At 53.1% G+C, this 20901-nt stretch overlaps 9 protein-coding genes across 9 annotated transcripts; 5 read left to right on the top strand and 4 right to left on the bottom strand.

The window, feature by feature from the left end:
* Positions 1–206: 206 nt before the first annotated feature.
* Positions 207–2138, top strand: MFS1_1 (MFS sugar transporter; the record flags this gene model as incomplete). The annotated part of the gene is made up of 3 exons (XM_051494008.1): positions 207–497; positions 623–1002; positions 1061–2138. 3 exons carry the CDS (start codon positions 207–209, stop codon positions 2136–2138), a joined length of 1749 nt encoding a protein of 582 aa, XP_051355687.1.
* Positions 2139–2995: 857 nt separating this feature from the next.
* J4E92_002604 (uncharacterized protein) lies at positions 2996–4834 on the top strand (the record flags this gene model as incomplete). Its single annotated transcript, XM_051494007.1, has 1 exon — positions 2996–4834. The coding sequence occupies one exon, from the start codon at positions 2996–2998 to the stop codon at positions 4832–4834; it is 1839 nt and encodes a 612-aa protein (XP_051355686.1).
* Positions 4835–5249: 415 nt separating this feature from the next.
* J4E92_002603 (uncharacterized protein) lies at positions 5250–8076 on the bottom strand (the record flags this gene model as incomplete). The annotated part of the gene is made up of 2 exons (XM_051494006.1): positions 5250–7054; positions 7119–8076. The coding sequence occupies 2 exons, from the start codon at positions 8074–8076 to the stop codon at positions 5250–5252; spliced, it is 2763 nt and encodes a 920-aa protein (XP_051355685.1).
* A 719-nt stretch (positions 8077–8795) lies between these two features.
* On the bottom strand, positions 8796–9835 carry J4E92_002602 (putative secondary metabolism biosynthetic enzyme; the record flags this gene model as incomplete). The annotated part of the gene is made up of 2 exons (XM_051494005.1): positions 8796–9457; positions 9574–9835. The coding sequence occupies 2 exons, from the start codon at positions 9833–9835 to the stop codon at positions 8796–8798; spliced, it is 924 nt and encodes a 307-aa protein (XP_051355684.1).
* A 377-nt stretch (positions 9836–10212) lies between these two features.
* J4E92_002601 (uncharacterized protein) lies at positions 10213–11093 on the bottom strand (the record flags this gene model as incomplete). Its single annotated transcript, XM_051494004.1, has 3 exons — positions 10213–10817; positions 10868–11015; positions 11064–11093. 3 exons carry the CDS (start codon positions 11091–11093, stop codon positions 10213–10215), a joined length of 783 nt encoding a protein of 260 aa, XP_051355683.1.
* A 222-nt stretch (positions 11094–11315) lies between these two features.
* On the top strand, positions 11316–12166 carry J4E92_002600 (uncharacterized protein; the record flags this gene model as incomplete). The annotated part of the gene is made up of 2 exons (XM_051494003.1): positions 11316–11378; positions 11429–12166. 2 exons carry the CDS (start codon positions 11316–11318, stop codon positions 12164–12166), a joined length of 801 nt encoding a protein of 266 aa, XP_051355682.1.
* A 310-nt stretch (positions 12167–12476) lies between these two features.
* J4E92_002599 (uncharacterized protein) lies at positions 12477–13319 on the top strand (the record flags this gene model as incomplete). The annotated part of the gene is made up of 2 exons (XM_051494002.1): positions 12477–12583; positions 12632–13319. 2 exons carry the CDS (start codon positions 12477–12479, stop codon positions 13317–13319), a joined length of 795 nt encoding a protein of 264 aa, XP_051355681.1.
* Positions 13320–15445: 2126 nt separating this feature from the next.
* J4E92_002598 (uncharacterized protein) lies at positions 15446–16648 on the top strand (the record flags this gene model as incomplete). The annotated part of the gene is made up of 2 exons (XM_051494001.1): positions 15446–15450; positions 15760–16648. The coding sequence occupies 2 exons, from the start codon at positions 15446–15448 to the stop codon at positions 16646–16648; spliced, it is 894 nt and encodes a 297-aa protein (XP_051355680.1).
* Positions 16649–18865: 2217 nt separating this feature from the next.
* On the bottom strand, positions 18866–19635 carry J4E92_002597 (uncharacterized protein; the record flags this gene model as incomplete). Its single annotated transcript, XM_051494000.1, has 2 exons — positions 18866–19230; positions 19473–19635. The coding sequence occupies 2 exons, from the start codon at positions 19633–19635 to the stop codon at positions 18866–18868; spliced, it is 528 nt and encodes a 175-aa protein (XP_051355679.1).
* Positions 19636–20901: the final 1266 nt, after the last annotated feature.

The raw sequence follows: 20901 nt of genomic DNA, 5'->3' as shown, positions 1-20901 counted from the left end.
TATATAGAGGCTGTGCTTTCCGCCCCCGTGGTGGTTCTTGCCTGCCTATCTACCAACGAGTCTTCCGCTGCTTGTGTTTACTTACTCCTCGCACATCGACGAGTTAGGCGATTGTTGTTTGCTTCCTTGGCGACTCCCGGACTTGCATTACGACCACTCTCTTCTACCATCGCATATACACGACACGCTCACTCTGTGCCTTGCCCATGAGCGCAAACCAGCTCCGCCCGTCCAGCATGACGGATTCTGAGAAAACCGCTGCGCCCAGCGTCCAAGCTACCGTTACCGACGAGAAGAAGGGTGCTGTCGAAACCGTTGCTCCTGCTGCTGGTGTAGCTGTGGATGCTGCCCAGCCCATCGTTGAAGAGAAGACTTCGCGACCCAACTCAACAGCCGAACCAACATCAGACAACGACGACAACTTTGAGTACCCCACAAAATGGAGGCTCACTGCGATTACCGTGGCACTTTGTCTAAGTGTCTTCTGCATGGCGTTGGTAAGTTGCTTACCTCTGTAATCCCCGGTTCCACGGCTTTGGTACGCCATTGATCGACAGCGGCTACACCTGTCAAACCAACCCATGAGATCTGCACGTGAGTACGCGCTAACGCCTCTGTTTAGGATAACACAATCATCGCAACAGCTATCCCTCGCATTACAGATCAGTTCAAAGCGCTCAACGATGTAGGCTGGTATGGATCGTCGTATCTACTGACTACATGCGCGACGCAACTCATCTACGGAAAGTTCTACACCTACTACTCCATCAAATGGGTATACCTCATCGCGCTCTTCATCTTCGAACTCGGCTCGCTTATCTGCGGTGTTGCGCCAAATTCGACTGCCCTCATCATCGGACGCGCTGTCGCTGGTGTCGGAGCAGCTGGTATCTTCTCCGGAGCCATCTTGATCATCTCGGTCACCGTACCGCTGCGCAGTCGCCCTACTTACATGGGACTCATTGGAGGCATGTATGGTATTGCGTCTGTTGCTGGCCCACTGTAAGTTGTGGAGAAGACGTTTGGATCTAAGATCGACATGAACTAATGTTTGCTTTAGCATGGGCGGAGCCTTCACAGACCATTTGACTTGGCGATGGTGCTTCTACATCAACCTTCCCTTTGGTGCCGTTACCGCTGCCTTCATCATCCCCTTTCTCAACGTCAAGCGTCGTGGCAAGAAGATCACGGCTACATGGCAACAGCAGCTTCAGAAGTTCGATCTTCCCGGGACCGCGTGTTTCTTGCCGGCTATCATCTGCTTGTTGCTTGCGCTTCAGTGGGGTGGTAGCAAGTACGAGTGGAACAGCGGACGTATCATCGCGCTCTTCGTCATCTTCTTTGTCCTCATCTGTGGATTCATCACTATTCAGTGGTGGAAGCAGGAGGATGCCACCGTCCCTCCTCGTGTGTTCCTCAACCGCAATGTCTGGGGCAGCGCGTGGTTTGGTGCCATGTTGGGCGCGTCCTTCTTCCTCATCGTTTACTACCTTCCCATCTGGTTCCAGGCGATCAAGGGCGCATCTGCAACCAAATCCGGTATCATGAACCTCCCTGCCATTCTGGGACTTGTCATCATCTCGATGCTTGCCGGTGGTGCCGTCACAGCTCTGGGCTACTACACTCCGTTCATGCTCACGTCGTCCATCCTGATGGCAATTGGTGCCGGACTTTTGTCAACGCTGGAAGTCAACAGCGGCTCGCCGCAGTGGATCGGCTACCAGTTCATCTTCGGTGCTGGTGTCGGTTTCGGTATGCAGCAGACCCTTGTAGCTGTTCAAACAGTCTTGCCGGCCGACGACATCCCCATTGGTACCGCGATCATGATGTTCACCCAGACGCTCGGCGGTGCTCTCTTCATCTCGGTCGGCCAGAACGTCTTCACCAACCAGCTCATCAAGAACCTCGCCAGCATCGTGCCCGATCTCGATGCGAGCATCGTCCTCCGTACTGGCGCAACCGAGCTCAAGAACGCCATCGACCCCGAGTACCTCGGCGGCGTACTAACGGCCTATAATCTGACTCTTACCCAGACATTCTACGTGTCGGTTGCTTGCGGTGCCATGTCGATTGTCGGCGCGGTGTTCGTAGAGTGGAAGTCGATGAAGGGCAAGCAGATCACCATGGCTGCTGCTTGAACGAGTCCCAAGACCGGGGACTCTATTTCGACCTGTTGTGATGTCTTCTTGGGCGTCTAGATGCCTGTTTTGTATGATACCCTTTTCCAGCGGCATGTTAGCACCAGCATCTTGCAGCGAGCGCGGCGTTTGTCTTTTGGCATATACATTGTAATAGACGAGTGATGAATGGGAGAAGTGATAGACACGGCACTTTGCTTTTTGGCCTGATGTGCTGGCAAAGGCATGACGACTCTTCGCTCTTAGAAACCTGTAATTGAATAGATCAACACAATTGCATTAAACTCTTGGCCCGGTCGTTTCACAGCCACCAGCCACACCCCGAGGGCTTGTCGAGCCGGTCCCACCCGCCGTGACGTCAGCCCGTTTGTCGTGGTTTGACTCTTTTGGGACGTCACATGCAAGTCCCTTTCCCACCCAGGACGGCCGAGAAGAAAGTGTGTGGAGCCGGCAGCTGACAGGGGCGAATCAACGCAAAGGGCGGCTGGAGAGTGGGTGCTGGATTGGTCGCGCGGGCGGTTGGTGTTCAACGTCGTCAGGCTTTAGGCTGATGCTTAGCAAGGCTTGTTTTTTGCAGGGTCAAGCCTCCCACTGGCGATCAACACTCATCCTGCGCTGCGCCCGCCTTCGATTGCGCGTTCGGCGCTTCTTTTCCCAGCCTTGCATATTCTGCTGACGCCCGCCCACGCCATGCGCCTGCAGACTGTGCTGCTCCTGCGACGATATACACTTGACATCCACTGCTAGCTGGCCTCTGCCGCGCGCCACAGTTCCGTTGCGCCGAGACGCGACAACAGCCGGCAGAGCCCGCACGACCCGACGTCTTACAGACAGAGCCACCGTCGCGCATCGCGGCCATGGCAGAGGAGAAGGAACCGAGGCCTGAAGCCGCGCAGAACGGGCATGCGCCGGTCGTGCCGGAGAAGGAGGGCGGGATGGACGGCGCTGAGAGCGAGCCCCCAAAGCCGCAGAAGACGGATACGTCCGGCAGCAAGAAGAAGGGCCCGGAAGGAGGCTTCGACGACACGCCCATACCGCGCGCGCCGCCCGGCTATACCGTCAAGTTCACCCTCCACCGCGCCAACAACCTCCCGCTCGCCGACATCAATACGCTCAGCGCCGATCCCTTCATCATGGCGCAGCTGTACACCGGCCTGCCCACGCGACACAAGGAAGACCCGCCGTTGACGCTGCGAACGCCGACAATCCGCCAGAGCACCGATCCCGTGTGGGACTGCGAGTGGGTGGTCGCCAATGTGCCCTCGTCCGGCTTCAACCTCAAGTGCCGCATATACGACGAAGACCCGGCAGACCACGACGACCGCCTCGGCAACGTACACGTTACCGTTCCCTCCATAAACGAGAACTGGGGAGGCATACACGACCAGACATACCCGATCAAGAAGCGCATGGTGAGCAAGCGGGCCTATGCGCTGCGTGCCATGGCTGTGTGTTTCGGCAAGGCGCATCACATGAACGGCACGCTGAACGTGAGCGTGCAAGTGCTAGGCAGGACCGAGGATGAAAATGGGGGGCGCGCGTATACGATTGGACCGCAGTTCTGGATACGGCACTACTCGCCGCTCTTGGGACGCTTGCTCGGCCAGAAAGAGCCCAATAACGATGGCCGGGTGTCGCGCAGGAACGGCAAGCAGAAGCCTGAGAAGTACAACTTCCAGTCGAATCAGATGCAGATGCGCGGTCCGGTTCCCGAAGCCATGTACCATCGCTACGTCGAGTTCAAGCCTTTCGTTAAGAGCATGTTCACCGCTAAGGGCGTGCGAGGATTCGTCTTATCCAAGGCACTGCACCACCAGCATGCGCGCGTATACAACTTCGATCACGCCACAGAGTTCAAGGTTCTGCCTGCGCCTTGCAAGGAGTTCACGCAAAAGTTCCTCGAACTAGTCCACTACGATCAGGGTGGGAGAATCTTCACCTACGTCTTGACCCTCGATGCGCTCTTCCGATTTACAGAGACTGGCAAAGAATTCGGCATCGACATGCTGAGCAAGCACACCATGCACAGCGATGTAGCAGCATACGTAGCATTCTCGGGTGAATTCTTCATCAGGAGACTAAAGCACAAGGACCGCAAGCCTCCGGATGAAGGCGGGAACAACACATCCCACCCGCCAGGCGACATCGACGGCGGACCCCCCAAGGAAAGCCCAAACAAAGACCCAGCCTACTACGAACTCGTCATCGACAACGACTCTGGCACATACCGTCCCAACGCCAAACTCCTCCCTCAGCTCAAAGAATTCATGTCCCAGAACCTGCCTGGCCTACACATCCGCACCCTCGACTGCCAAGGCGACGCCGAGAAGATGGAAGCCATGAAGTCCGAACAGCGCGAGCGCAAGAAGAGGGAGGGCCAAGCTGTGGTCTACACTCAGATCAGCAGAAGCAGCAGTATGAGTAGTAGCGACGAAGAGGAACTGGATCGTCTAGAGAGTGAAGGTCAAATGGCGCCCAAGCATCTCAGACACCAGGTTCAACGGGAGGCCGAGGCGAGAGTCGATGCATTGAAATTCCATGCCAAGGAATACCGCCCGAGTAATAACCACGAGGGGTGGAGGGGCGATGGCCATCCCGCTAGAGCCGATGACGGGGAAGTGGACAAGATGAGGCAGGAGAACGGAGATGAACCGGTGGCATCGCACGAGAGCACACAATCTGGTGCTAAGAGCTAACCTGCATACTCGACTAACGTCTATTCCTTTTCGTCTATCTGTCATCATCACGCCTTGTACATGGTTTCCTTGATACGTTTCCCAGCATATCATCTTCTTGCACTCGAGCTTCTGCTACTTTAGTGTTTTCTTTTTTCGTTGTGCTTTCTTGAATTGCATCTTGTCCGAGTTAAAAACGCTTGCAGCTGAAGAGAGCCAGAGAGAGAGAGGGAGGAAACATTACATACACGGACACTCTCTCTACCCCGAGATACCCGCCATCCTATATTCCTGTAGTAGAAGAGCTTAATTTCCTGCTATTATCAAATTTACCTGTTATCATTGTAACGAATGCTTTTCCGTCTTTGTTGAACACTACGCATGAGCCCTGCCAGCCGTGAAGACTCTACATTGGTTCACCCCAACCACGCGTTCCTCACACCCACTCCGGCACCTCAACCTCCGGCTTACTAACTCCAAACCTCACTGCCTTGGCATAATACTCTAACAGCGCTTCCCCTTCTTGTCTCCCCCTCTCAAACTCCTTCCTCAATCTCTCCCTCCCCTCCCCAAATAACCACACCTGCTCCCCGCCAGCACCCATCCGTTTTCTCATTCCGCGACTGTAATCGAGCGCGTGTCGGACTTCTCGGCGGTCTGTGGCCTTGGCTTTGAGTGCGATGTAGGCGGTTAGGTTGAGGAGGACGGCCAGGTCGAGAGGCGTTGTCAGGGTTGTTGGAATGGTGGATGCTGAGGCGGAGGAGGTAGTAGAGGTCGATGTCGAGGTGGAGCTTGATGCGGTAGACGAGGGATACTGGGGCAGATCATGGCCGGTTTCGCTTCTTAGGGCAAGGAAGACGCCGGTTGTCAAGGCGGCGTGGATGTAGGTTAGTGGGAACTTGTTTGTGGCTGTGTGCAGTTCGAGGCTGCTTTCTAGGGCACTGGATAGTGGGGTCCAGACTTGGAGTGGGGGAGCGCGGGAGCTGTTGGTGTTGCTGTTGCTGCTGGTGCGTTTGGGCGTGGAAGAGGACAGGGTTTTGAGGACCCAAAGATGAGCGTTCGCCCATTGTTGGGGTGCGTTCCAGTTACTTTGTTCAGATGCGTTGTTCAAGCTCGTTTCGAGTAGACCGGGATATGCAAAGAAGTAGTCTCTTATCGCGCGGTGGGTGTAGCTTATCCTCAGGCTCTCGGTACTGGCGTGTTGATCGGGTGGTGTGGTGTCGAAGATGGTTAACATTCCTTTACACCGCTGTTGGGTGAGGGTCTGCATGTCTTCGACTCTCTTATTTATCTCGACTGCTGTCAAGGGCCGTACATCTGCGGCTAGTGTTGCTGACGTCTCGGCTGTGAAGGCAAAGGAGAAAGGCAGGATGGCCGGGCATATGTCTTGATGTGAGAGGAGGGCGTGCAGTTTTGCAACTGCTTCGACGTCCTCTGGAGCCATTTTGCTGAGCATGTGGGCGAGCAGATCGTCCAGGAGATAGGGAAGCCCCTCCGCGCGATCTTTCAGGACGAGGAAATCAGAGTCGGGCTCTAGACTTTCGAAGAGAAACGTGGTGGCGAGTTTCAGCCACAGGAACACTCCTGAGCTCTTTTCAGCGAGCATCCCGACGATGTGTTCTTCCTCTTGGCCGTCCATCTTCCCTCTTAGCGAATGCAACTTTGGTTCCTCGCCGAACGTTCTGATCAGGTATGTTTGTATATCATCTCTCGTGTATTCCTCCAGTACCATCCTAGGCTTATTCTCAAACGCCGAATAGAAGACTGGTGAGCTCCGGGCCGAAAGCAGGAACTTGACGTTGTCTCTCCGCGAAGTGCTGAACACGAGGTCCATCAACTCCTTCGGATAGTCATCCGTCTCATCCAGCCCATCGATCATGAAGAGAAATTTCTTGTTCGCATCGCCGACCAAGCTCTCAAACGCTGCTTTCAGTTCCGGAAAAGTGAACTCGTGTAGGCCACCAGTGTAGGATTGGAATGCATTCCAGCGATCGGAGAACAGGTTCTGCATAATGACCCCGTCTTCTTCCAGGGGCCCAAGTATCATGTCCTGTAAGCTTTCGTAGATGATGGCTCGCAGTAGGCCAATGGAACTTTTCTGCAGCTCTGTCCCATTGTTCCAAAGAAAGAACCCAGACGTGATGCCGGGTTTCTGACCAGACCACGCCTCGAGATGTGGGAACAAGAGTGGATTGCGGAAGAGATATTTCATCAGAGTGGTTTTCCCTGAGCCCGGTTTACCTGGAGCCGTTGTAAGAAGACATCCAGGGATCGAAAGACGGGATAGTAAGAGATGAAGACGCACCGGTGAGCCAATATATTTCTTCGCCCCTCGTATTAGTAAACCACTCCAGCAAACCGCCGACCTGTCTCGAGCCGTCTCCCATCACCCACTCGAACCCTAAATCGACGGAACTATCGATGCTATTCATCCTTTCATCCATCTCCTCGAACCACAGCCTCTCGAAGATGGTAGCGCGGAAGTACGCTTCCTTCTCCGCCTGGATGAGCGCATCAACCTGTTTGGAAAACTCCTCTACATCCTTCTTCTTGCTGCTTTTCCAATCATTGCTGTGGATCATATCGAGGGTTTGGTTCTGCCACTTTTCCCAATGCTTCGTGTGTACGCCTTCGTCGCCGCTGAACAGAGCGAGACCAGTCTCAATGGATTGATCCAGATACTGGCGCATAGCGAGCAGTAAACTCGTCTCAATGTCGCGACGAAGGGCACGGTACTTCTTCTTTGTACCTGTCACATTGGCCTTCTTCCACACGCCGTTCAATAATGCTTCGCGCGCAGTGGGCCATCGCGGGTCACCAAACTTTCCCTTCTCTTGCGCCGCGATTAGCGCGTCGATGAATGAAGCTGTCAATTCCTTGACTAGCTCAGCATGCTTCAGCAATTGCAGCGCTGCCTCGCTAAGTTTCTTGGCTGCTTTTGCGCTCTTTGCTGATTTTTCGTCGTACAGCTCTTTGAGCTCAGAGTTGTCAATTAGGTCGGTCAGGCGATAGAGATTGTGTATGATATCTTGTAGGAAGGCTGCATTTTCCACGAGCGGTGTTGTCGAAGGTGAGCTAGGCTGGAAGATGGGATGGTCTTTGCGTAAAGCGTTGATGGAGAAGTCGATAGTTTGGATGAGCGCACTTGCAAGGCCGACCGCCGGTATGGGGCGCAACATACTGTGGAATTGCTTTTTCGCGGCACAGCAAAAGCCTAGTCGCGACGTCTGAGCCTTGTGACCCTTTTGATATGCGAAGCGCATGTCTGCTGCGCCCCTAAGGCGTATGCGCACAGACCAAGTTCACTGAGGGCCTAATCCAGGGTGCGGGCGTTTCAAAGTTCAGCGCACGTCGATCTTGCCGACACCACGACCTCCCGCGGTCGTCTCAGGACCGAGGTACTAAGGTCAGACCGTATGGTGCCTTCGCTACGACGACGTCGGGTTGGAACGGTCTTACCTGCCTAGCTATGATGCCACGTTGCCGACTCGACGGCTTCACCCTGATATTGCGTAATATCGCAGATGCGTAAGAACGCCGCGCCAGCAGTCCGAGGTTGAGAAGGCTCTGTGCTCTTCAATGGCACCAGAAGTTTGAGACTGAGCCGGACGCTTCTGACCTGGTAAAGATAGACTGGGTCTGCATGGGTTGACGTTTGCTTTGCGCCTACTTCCTCCGTCCTGCCCAGCGCAGTCGTCCCTCACCACAGTGGACCGCTAATCATGACGTTCAACAAGAGTTTCACCTCTTTCTTCTGTAGTCCAGCGTGGACAAACCATCGATATAGATTTTGGCACTGCCGTTGGTGTCGTTTCTTAGATGTCTTTGCTAGAACTCACATTGTGCTAACAACATCGAATGTCACGGGGGATACCTCTGGAATCCATAAAAGATCCACCTCTAAACACACAACCCTCTTGTCATCTTTCATGCTCTACTTTAGCCAATAGCGTTGGCGTCGAATCTCTCTTCTGGCATAAGCTTATGCTTTTCTACCCAAAACCTTCCGCCACGCAAACTCCTCCCTAAACCCCAACAACTCCTTCATCTTCGCATTACAAACCGGACTCTCCCTCCCCCTCAACCCGGCCAAAACTTCCGTCTCAGGACAAGCCTTCCTCAGCCATTCCTCACTGCTCCCTTCTTCCTCCGGCACCGTAATCTCATCATTGACCGCATTGAAAATCTGGAACCCCAACCCATCCGTCTTCAAACAACACTGCACCATATTCCCCAAATCGCGCGCATCGGTATAACTCCACGCATGCACCTTGAAATCCCGAGGCCGAGTCAGATACGCCGAGAACTTCTTGGCGTGGTTTTCAGGTTCTATAACTGCGGAGATGCGCAGGCAGTAGATGTCTACGCTGGGAAAGCGGCGGGCGAAGGAGGCGGCCGTGGTTTCCATGCAGAGTTTACTGGTGGCGTAGACGTCCATGGGGCTTGTGGGACTGGTTTCTGTGAGGGGAAAGTGCGGGTAGGAGACGTTGCCTTCGGCGTAGGTGATCCCGTAGGTGGTTATGCTGGATGCGAGGATGATCTTCTTGACGCCGAGTTTGCATGCTGCCTCGATGACATTGTAGGAGCTTAGGGTGTTGATGCGGTAGGTTTCGTTGTCGGGGAGGCGCATGGGTTGGGGGATGCCTGATGGGTGGGTCGGGTTAGTCTTGTTGAGAGTTTGTTGCTAGAGTCGGGTTATGTTCCCTAAGTCCCTGCTTATTTGCAGGATGTTTATCCATGAGATACAAGATGATACGTACCAGCGAAATGTACGACTGCATCTGGCGTCTTGACTAGCTCCATAAAGGGTTCACTAATCTTGAAGTGGCAGGACAGACTGTTGAAGGCTTGGGCTCCATCTGTGAGATCGGCCTTTAGAGTGTGTATATTGGGATTGTCCAGAGGCGTTGCATCCACGTTGAGTATCTCGTGGCCGAAGGTAAGCAGCTTTTCAATTACATGGCGTCCTGCGACTCCAGAACCACCCGTAAATACTATCCTCTTGGTTTGTGAAGAGGCCATCATGCAAATGCGTGGGAATCCGTGAGATGGAGCGGTAAATGAGATCCGACGAAGGCGTTCATAAGTATGTAAATAAGGAACAACCAGTCGTAGAATTCATAGTGCTGATCGTCAGGTTTGTTGTTCTTGGGCGGAGCTTCCCCGCCCTAGCTTACGAAGCTCTAACCTTGTTGGCTCTCTTGAGTGCCGATGTGCATGGAGTCTTGATGGCCAAATCTAGTAATAATGCGCGGACATGCAGTATACTAGTAGCAGAAGACCTGGGACAAACTCATACCGGTATTGGTACATTCATTCATGTCTATCATTCAAGCCTCGGCTACTCAGTGAGCTGGCGCTTTTGATCGTTATGTTCGGTCTTGCACATCAATTCCCCTCTACACAACCTGGGTGCCGTAACCCCTGATCCTGTCGGCAAATGCCCAGCTCTGGTTCTCCAGCTTCACGTTCTCATCGAGATCGACGCCGTCCTTGGTAATGACGGCAATCGAGTACTTGTCCATACTCCTGGCATCCCTGTAGAAGAGAACCTTCATGCACTCCTTGATCTTCTCTACCGCCTGCTCCCTCGTGACGTTCTCCACGGCGGCCTCATCTGGCAATATTGTCCTTAGGATTGGCTGAGCGAGATGTGCACCGAAGCCAGTGGCCAGCGATGGTGATGAAAAGGTGGTACCGAGAAGGTCTGCGCTTGCGAGGAAGGGCTTCTTGTCTCCGTCCATGCCCACGATGAGCAGGTGGTTCCACAATGGATCGAACTTTGAGCGGCGATTGTACATGACTTTGGCGAGGTAGGTGTGGAGGTTCTTGGCGTTCAGCGAGTTTTCGGAGGAGGAGTAGTTCTCGCGGATGTCGAGCGAGTTGAGTAGGCGGTCCAGGTACTGCATGTCGGAAACATCGCCGCCGAAACCCACGACGACCTCGTCATTGAACTTTCGTAGGCGCTTGACGTCGGTGAAGCGAGCGAGGGAGCCGTATGAAGCTACATGTATGGTCAGCCAGACCCTCATTGCCTATAGTAGTGTGCCATACCCAGGTTGTCGGCGGCGATGACTACGCCGTCCTTGAACTTGGCCGCCAGTACTGAGGTACCCGTGACGATCGGGCTCTGGGTGTGCTGGTTGGGGCCGGCAGCGGAGAAGTGCGAAGGGTCGTAGGCGCCGTATACATCGTCTCTGGGCTACGATGCATTAGTACTGTTGCTGTTGGAGGCGGGCGGAAGACATACACGACCCCAAGCTTGTGGCAGGTGGTTCATGGTGGAAGAGGCGACTGAAATGCAGAACTGCAGAGACGGTGTTGTTCGGGATTCGGAGAGAGTGCTATGTCGCAGTGGGCTCAGAGGTGAGGTTGTTGTTGTCACGACGCTCGTCAGGCAGTCGGTGGTTGCGCAGCTCGCCCGCCAAGACATGGAGCTGGCCCAAGCTCCGCATATTGAGGTCAATCCGAGAGCATCGTCCACCAGCATTGCGCACTCACAATGCTCGGAATCGACTACCCAGACAGTGACGACGAGGATGTCGTGCCCGCGACCAAGCCAGAGGTGAGACCCGCAAATCTGTGCAGAGGGCTCGGATCGCTACTAATATAGAGTTGACCAGCATTCCTGCAGCTGTCGCGCCTACCCCAGCGCCTCTCTCCGCTCCCGCGCCTCTCGAACAGCCGCCTACATCGTCGGGTCCGGTGAGCGGCCCTGCGCAAGGTCCGACAGTTTCGCCGCCTCCAGAGGACGATGCCAACGCGAATGAAGCCGCGCCAGGCTCACCACACACAGCTACACGTGCCCTGATTCAGAACCTTACTCTACCTACCGTACCGAACTTCGATATACCGCCTTCTCCGCCGGGATCACCACCACAGAAAGCGACGAAGAAGTTCGCGCAATTTCTAGAGCTCAAGAAGAAGGGCCAGCATTTCAACCAGCGCCTGGAAGGCTCGTCCGTGCTACGCGATCCGGGACACATGCGGAAGCTGATGGGCTTTGCGGGAATCAGCGAAGAAGACGCATATGCATCTACACTGCCACAAGATGTCGCGATACCGGCAGTCTTCCCAGAGTGGGCCTATGTCGAGGAATTGAGGGCTTCACAGAAGCGCATCGCAAAGACCAAAGAACAAGAGAAATCCAAGGCACCGAGAGAAGCTCTCGAGTTTGTGTCCGCGTCCAAGACTGGCGCGTCGAGTGGAACGGGCGCGGCGTCAAGCTCTGCTACGGGAAAGCGCAAGGAATTGGAACATAGAGGAAAGGACGATCAGGGCACAAAGAGCAAAGTAGAGAGCAGGTCAAGGTCGCCGAAGAGGAGACGATCAAGGTCTAGAGAGAGAAGGTGAGGGGAGAAGATAGCACAGACTGAGAAGACTTGTAGTAATACTGTGAATGCGGCGTTCGCACAACCAAAATGAAGTACACCCCAAGACATTTGATCCAGACGCTTGCTGTGCATGCCCGCCACAGACGGTAAATGCATGCTCTCACTACATGGGCGCCAAGACACTAGCGCGCGGAAGCTCCAGGCATTCGAGCTGCGTAACTCCAGAGCTACAGCACCAACAAACAGAAGCGTCGCAACAGCCCACCCCCCTTCCGATACCGACTGTACCTCTGCAACCCCGCCCGAATCCGCTTCTCCAAAACTCGACGATGGCTGCCCTCTACACCGGTGCACCTCCGCAAGGCGGCCCAGGCTATTCGTTCAAGCAGACCCCCACAACTGTTCCGTCAGGCGAGCGGCAACATGGCTTCTACCCGTACGCTGGCTCGCCATGCTGAACATACGCACCGCTAACACAATGCAGCTACACGGACAACGGTGGCTCAACACTGGGCATCTCCGGCGCCGACTTCGCCATCCTCGCAGGCGACACACGCTCGACTTCCGGCTACAACATCAACACACGATACGCACCCAAGCTCTTCAAGATCGGCGGCGAGGGACCAGAGAACAAGGGTGCCAGGATAGTGCTGTCAGTGGTCGGTTTCGCCGCCGACGGTGATGCGCTGAAGGAGCGTCTCGACACCATCGTCAAGATGTACAAGTACCAGCACGGAAAGCCCATGACCGTCTCCGCCTGCGCACAACGACTCAGCCACATCCTCTACAACAAGCGCTTCTTCCCCTACTACGTACATGCCATCCTGGCTGGTCTGGACGAGGAGGGCAAGGGTGCGCTGTACTCCTACGACCCGGTCGGCAGCTACGAGAGGGAGCAGTGCAGGGCGGCTGGTGCTGCGGCATCTCTCATTATGCCTTTCTTGGACAACCAGGTCAACTTCAAGAACATGTACGAGCCAGGCAGCGGAACAGGCCACGAACTCAAGTCGAAGCAAGCACAACCGCTACCGCGGGATCACGTCGAGGACCTGGTACGGGACGCCTTCACGAGCGCCGTGGAGAGGCACATTGAGGTTGGTGATGGCCTTCAGATGATGATCATTACAAACGAGGGCATAGCCGAGACCTTCACACCTCTCAAGAGGGACTAAGAAGGTGTGATGTATAGACTTGGGGTGCGGTATCTTCACGAATTTGATGACTTCAAAACACCAAGCGGATGTATAAGTAGCATACCTCATGCTACTGAAGACTAAGAATTCATCTACATGATCAATGACCGAACATGTTCAAGATAACCTCCCATTCTCCTTGTATTATCTTGATATTGTTTATTTATTAATCTGCAATTAATAACTATGTGCTATATCTATAACTTATCCAATAACAGAACGCTGTTGTTGACTTATCTTCTAGTATATATTATGAAGTGATAAGTAGATTGCTACATATGCTTAGCTTTTAGGATACGTAGACAACATACCTACGTTAAGACTAATGCACGGAGCACCTAATTGGCATTGTGTTCCTATCTTAGCACAGATGTTTTCTCCGCTATTACAAGTGAAAGAAGGCATAAAATGACATAGGCAAGAGCAAAAAAGAACAGACACCCTTGAGGTATTAAGTGTCTGGTGAAAACTCCGCTACACTCCCCAAGTCGGCATCCTGGCATGCTCCGAAGATGCCATGCCAGGACGCCGCCTTGGGGAGTGTAGAAGTGGTTTTATCACGACTCGAACCCGCGGCTTCCAACATAGCTGGGAGCGACCCAGCGTTGGCGGTGGTCTTACCCACTCCTTTGCTATGCTGCACGTTTCCGGCCGATCATCAGGTCTTCCATCCCGAGTCGATGGAGGGACGTAGAAGATCTAGGACTATATAGCGAGAGAGAGTTCGTGGTATACTCTGTATAAAATAGGCGGTGGAGGGAGATGGCTGGACTGGTGGGGAGGCGAGGTGAAGGTGAGTGTGGGCGTTTGCTATTTTGCTGGGTGAAGGCGGGCTGTGCGTGTGTGGCCTGTGGGAAGCGAGAGGTTTGACGAAGAGAAAGATGGTGAAGACTGAAGGATGACAAGGCTATGATCATGACGAAAGGATGGCTTGAGAGGAGAGACAAAGGTTGCTGATATACTCACGTGGGCATCAATAGGGTGGATGATGTAGCAACAAAGACATCGGAGAGACCACAACCCAACACATATAAGAGATTGAGGCATGAATAGAGTACGACGAGGTCGACCTACGTGAATGAAGAAAAATGTACTCACGCAGATGGCAACAGATGCGAAAGAGTGCACTTTGCTACGTCGAAAGATGATCAATCGACGATAACGACTAGGATTAACGGCACACGCATCGAAATTTGTATCAAGAGATACACCATGGTCGACCAAAGATGTGCGTCGATGAAGGAACGAGGGAGGTTCGTGTGCGTCGTGCGCGCCCCCGGGGCCCCTGCCCCAAACGTGCTAGCCGTCCCCACATCGGCAACAGCCAGCCAGGTGCCGACCCATCACTCTACCTACTGCAACTCGAGCACGTACTTCTCAGGCGGCCACTTCATCTGGACTTAAGCCTTCTATCACCTCCGACGCCATATTGGGAAGAGGAGAAAAACAAGCTTTCTAACCGAAGAACCGGATCTGGGAAATGCGCAAACGCGGCACGCGTCGCTTCTCGAATTTCATCTAAACAGATTGCTTTCGATAACTCGTCGCCCTAAGACCTGGATGTCTCGCCCGATCGCCCTAGATCACGGTCTCGCGAATTCAATGTGAAAATCGAACGTTCAGTTGCCGAAGGTGTTGGGGCTGCAATCCACAGGAACAGCATGGTTACCACTGCCAATCAGCACATACGCGTTACGAGTGTTGAGATTCTCGATCCCGAACCGCAGAGATGCGAAGAAGAAGCTACCATACGTTCACAAGACTTGCGCCCAACCGAACCGACGGGAGCTTTATCCGGTGGCTCGTAGCACACGCATTATATGCAAGCAAGCCTGCACGACACCCCCAAAAGCATACCTGTCAAACGAATCTAGAGCCCAGTTTCGGTGTAGTCAACACTGAATGGCTGCCTTTGGCGCACTGATTAATTTCCACACCACCTGCAGGACGTTACACGTGGAAAACTGAACCCGGGTTACGGCACTGACAAGCTTTGCTTTCATATAATCGCAAGTCACACGACGATGCCATACTCTAGAATGTTGCCTCTTGGGGTGTAGTCGCCTAGATCGATACCGTGGGCTACACTCCACCTGTAAGCGAGCATGTTGTATACTTCTTAGGGGATACAGAGGCAAGTATAAAGAGACGATAAGTAGGTATTCAATTCGATACCATCCCAGAACAGTCACAACACTTGCGTTCATTTCATCCAACGATCATCGGCAGAGCATTTATCATGAAGAGTGCAATCATCTTGACCGGCGTTGCTGCCTTCGCGACACAGGTAGCCTCTCATGCCACTTTTCAGCAGCTTTGGGTAAACGGTGTAGATCAGATAAGTACCCCCAAGTGTCTTGTATCAACCGCTGACATCCATCCACCAGTCGACGTGCGCAAGATTACCCAATGGCAACAGCCCCGTCACCTCAGTAGCAAGCAACGACATCCGCTGCAACGCCAACCGCGGTCCAGCAGCCTCGAAATGCAGCGTTCCTGCCGGTGGTACCGTCACCGTAGAGATGCACCAGCAGAACGGCGACCGCTCATGCGCTAACGAAGCCATCGGCGGAGCCCACTACGGCCCCGTTCTGGTCTACATGTCCAAGGTTGCAGACGCATCCACAGCGGATGGTTCGACCCCCTTCTTCAAGGTCTTCCAGGATACATGGGCGAAGAACAGCGGTGGCGGTGGCGGTTCGGATGATTACTGGGGTACTAAGGATCTGAACAAGAACTGTGGAAAGATGGATGTGAAGATTCCCACCAACCTGGCCCCTGGAGATTATCTACTGAGAGCGGAGGCTATTGCGCTACATGCTGCAGGTAGTGCCAACGGCGCCCAATTCTACATCACCTGCTACCAGATCACTGTCACTGGTAGTGGATCTTCTTCACCCGCTGGCGTATCGTTCCCTGGAGCATACAAGGCTACCGACCCCGGTATCCAAATCAACATCTACCAGAACCTCGCTTCGTACGTCGCTCCCGGTCCGGCAGTCATCGCGGGTGGTACAGAAGCCGTTGCTGGTAGTGCTGGATCAGCTGTCACTGCTACTGGTGGAGCGCCAGTTGCTACAGCTACTGCAACCACGATGAGGACGTCAGCGGTAGCCACCTCTGCCGCCGCTGTGCCAACGAATGGAGGTGGTTCTGGCGCTTGCTCTGTTGCAAGGTACGGCCAATGCGGCGGAAATGGTTTCACTGGATGCAAAACTTGTAAGTCGGATGAGCTGAGAAAACGTGCAAATAAGGCTTTACTAACGCTGTGTAGGTGCTTCAGGACTTACCTGCAAGGCCGGAGGTGATTACTACTCGCAGTGTGTCTGATTAGCTTGAATGCAGTCCAAGGGAGGCCCGTAGAAACTTCGTGTAAATACTTTGCAGTTGACACAGGCGCCAAAACCTGTTGCATTCAACAAATGACATTCGTTGTAGCCGCCTAGGTGGAATCAAAGTCTGCGTGATAGGGAAAACGCCCTCCCACAGCTCCATCGCATTTATCGCATCCAAGAACATTGTCAACATTAACATGCCTGGATCTGACTCATTTGGTCGCATGTGCCCTTTGAATGTCATGGGCTTCTAGACTCCGCCCTTTCCATCGGAGCAAACACGTCAAGCTAACCCTCTCCAACCTGCCGGCAAAATCATCGGCACTATTTTCATTCCGAAGATTCTCAGTCACCATGCAGCCATAAGGATACATGCAAACAAAAAAAGACAATCCAGATCAAGAAAACCAGTCAGACTTTGCAAAACACACCTGACGCGTGTATCCTGACATCTGTGCATGCAACGTTCTTCAGTGCCGCGATTCGGCATTGGACGCCTAACACTGTTGCCTAGCGCTGACACCACGATGCTTGCACTCGCTTACCAAAGCCCGCCAAGTAGGTACTCCGAGGGCTGCACCGAATGTGTAAGGCATGCAGTTCATGGCTTGTGCTGAGTGGGGAAGAGTCAAGTTGAATTCCGAAGCAGCTGGAAAGGGCAATGACGAACCTGATAGGGTCTCCGAGCTGATCGGTAGTGATATGACGAGTCTGCATATAAGAAGACATGTGGAACATCAATGGCAGAGTCATACTTGTCAACGAGAGCAGCCGCATACATTAAGTCAACTGTCTCAGCCCTCTCAATATCTCCAAGCACTATCAATACGACATCTACTTGTCACTGCTACCGAAGTACCACCACAATGTCTTCTCAATCCAACACCACCTCACCAAGCGATCTGCCACGCTATTCTACCACTGCACCACCGCCATACTCATCTTCCGATGCGAACTCTCTAATCTCAACGAAATCAACGTCGAAAAGTATTCTGGCAAAGTTGCTGAACCGAAAGCGTATGTTCATACATCCTTTGATGAATTGGAACTCTAGCTAATACAGATAGCAGCTCCTGAAGCGACGTCGCAGTCGAGCAACGAAGCGCAAAAGAAAGTCGATGAGTGTGAGAATAGAGCTGCTGCGAGAGCGGCGTACTTTTCCGGGCTCTGAACGATTCACCGCCTTTAGAGGAGTCAGATTGCCGGATTTGGGGTTCGGAATGATGCGTGGAATAGTTCGCATGCTTAGATTCTGGGAATGATGTTGCTGGAAGAGCGGTTTGAGGCGTACATTGTGTCGGATTTCCATAATATACCGGGTTTCGGGTATGAGGCGTTGGATGGTTTGTTTTAGTTGGCCGAGGCTTTGCAGTCCTGTCAATACAATTGATTACACTCAGAACAAGTCCTGGATTGGTCAGCAAATTCTTTCTGCATGTGACTCTTCAGCTTACCGCATTATTCCACGTTGCATTGTCTAGCCAGTTCAGAAAGTCGGAGGACTCTGTCGGTATAGGTTCCAGCCCCTCGGTCATGGGCATGTCGAAGAATCCCTGCCCCATCCCGGTCAGATTAGCTACGGTATCGTCACCGGCATCTAGTGTGCCTTTGGATGGAGGTTCGTAGTTGAGGACCTCATCTAGTACCAGCGCGAGCATTTTGTTGAGCTCGTTGCAAAGCTTGAGATTGCCGTCGCCGGGAAGAACGCTCCATTCCAAACATGAAGTCAACACGGAAAGGTTACGGATTAGGTCGGCCCGGGAGACTGTGCTAGGTAGTGGTACGCCCTCAATTGTACATCTCCGCAGCTCTAGTGCCAACACACCAGCAGCTGGGGAACAGTAGAATAAAATGACAGTGGGGAAATGGCGACGAGTTTCGTATATGCGGTTTTGCGGCTTAGAAGCCACGAGTGAGGACACCAGTAGCTTCAGAGACACTTCCAACAATGCCGGCAGAGCTTGTTGCGTTATCCGATGAAGGAGGCGTTGTGTTTGGAAATGTACGTGCAGGTAATCCAGGTAGTAGGCGACCAGTCGCATGGCCAGACCAGGACCGCGGTCTACCCAAGCAGCTTCTTCGGTATATGTATCATAGCGAAGGTGAGTCGGTAATGAGCTCCACCATTCGGCGCATTCGGCAGATATTGCTCTGCTCTTGTTAGATGAGGGTGAAAAAGGGATGGGAATTCTAGACGTACTCGACATTCCGCACCACTTCGCTATCCTTTTCGCCTGCAAGACTTTGCTCTAACAATCTCTCTTTGAACACAGCAAGTTGGCATCGCATTCTACCGAAAGTAGTAGGGTGCAGATGACATTCGGTATTCCAACCGTCGCTGTCGAGCTTCGAGAGCTCAGCATTGAGTACTTCAGTATCGTCCGAGGCCATAGCGCGATCGCTAATGTCCAACAACATCTTGCGGTCACTGTATCTCCAGCCCATCATTGGAGGCCTTCCGTAGAACACCGCTAGTGTCTTGTCGCCGTAATATATCGCCGCGTAGAGTCGTCTCCTAAATTCGCGCATGAAGAATGGTTCTGCGTTGCTACCGTCTACGTTGCAAGCCTCGCAGTGGATTCCCGCAGCGTAGAGCGCGGATACACTGTCGCCCATGCGCCTCCAAGTAGCATGATCTGGAGAGTCAGCGATCGTAATTTAGTCTTCTGGATGTAGGGGTGACGTACGGTTGTCCCCGTAGAAGCTACTGACTACCATCAGGTTGATGTAAACGAGACATACCATGACTGCTTCCATCAAAATGTGTACAGTAAGTCTGCGTAGGAATGATACGTACGCTCATTGACAGCGCCATGTGTTTGGCAGATGTTGATACACGTATTGGTTGCATGCATTATGTCCTCGATGAACTCCTCTCTATTCATCTGCTTGCCATCTTCTAATGTGAAGAGGGGGTCGTTAGGCGATGTGAACTGGGCACTAGAGCCGGCAATCGCCATGATCAAGCCCAAAATCTCCCATCTCAGATTTTTGCCTGTGAAGAGAGTGTGAAACTCTGACGGACGCATATCTGAAGGTATTTTCATTGGGCGAGCGGAATTCCTTGTCATCTCGGCGTAGAGCAGGTGTGCGTGATTACCAGCAGCTTGGAGTTGTTCTAAGTCTATGCGCAGTTGTGGCAACGCGGAAAGAATAAGGGGACCAGGGAGGGCTGGATCTAGAATTTTGATGTACTAAGTCAGTTTGTATCTCATACGCAGTGTGTACCTGAGAGATTTTACCCTTGTGCGATTCGAAATACATATGAAGAGACCTTTCATAGAAGGAAAATGGCTGAAGCGTAGAGACTATCGTATCTCCTAGAGAGAACTGGCAATGGCGGTGTGCCATGCCTCTATTTGACACGAAAGGGGCTGTGCTCGGGCTTTCGGATGGCTGTTCATGTACTGTGTCTGGTAAGGGCTGCTCTTCTGTGAAGACAGCGGCATAACTAGTAGAGCCCAAGAAGAAGTTCCGGGATGGGTCGGGTCCGCTTTGTGTTGTTCTAGTAGCAGACTCTGGAGGAGTAGGCCATGGCCCAATTCCCGCATCATTCCTCAAAGTTGGTGGACTTAGGGTCAACGGCGTCAACCTTCCCTGACTGGATGACGGATTTATAGCCTGCGCATCCAACCGGCGACGACGCGGCTCTGGTTTCTTGCGAGGAGTGCCAGCAGGCTTCGTCATTGGGTTAGGATGGTAAAAGCAATGTTCTGTCATCCCACGAGTCTGGCACTTTGAGCATGTGGGCGTGGCATGGTCGCACTTGATTTTCGATATGCGACATGGTTCGCACGACCTGCACGTCACGATTAGCCAACCGTGGGTATCTGACTGTCGAATTCACCAACCTGGGCTTTCCATTCCTTCGCAGCATACTAGATGATTCTCCGAATAGTGTAAGATTAGTGCGAAAGAACTGTTCCGCACCTAAACTTACGTAGCTCCTACATACAGAAGCAGAACCTCGTCGGAGTAATCCTTCAATGTTCCGGCGAAACAGCCCCGCAGCTTGCTAATCCCAAGTAGGTCTAGATCACATCGCTTCACGCCCCATAGTCTCTCTCGCCATTGGATGAGGTTGCTGATAAGCGGGAGCCTACTGGTGATGTACATGATTCTTACTGGAAACAGCTAATGACACGGAATATTCGGAGTGAAACAATGTCATCAGCCACACAAATTGCAGAACACTCACCTGGGCAGTCATCAGGTGCATTCATTAG

This window comes from Alternaria infectoria (assembly GCF_024043175.1).
Source record: "Alternaria infectoria strain BMP 0036 chromosome Unknown scaffold_3, whole genome shotgun sequence".
Taxonomy (NCBI): Eukaryota; Fungi; Ascomycota; class Dothideomycetes; order Pleosporales; family Pleosporaceae; genus Alternaria; species Alternaria infectoria.
Note: the sequence above shows the minus strand (reverse complement) of the source record. Positions and strands in the feature narration are given on the sequence as shown.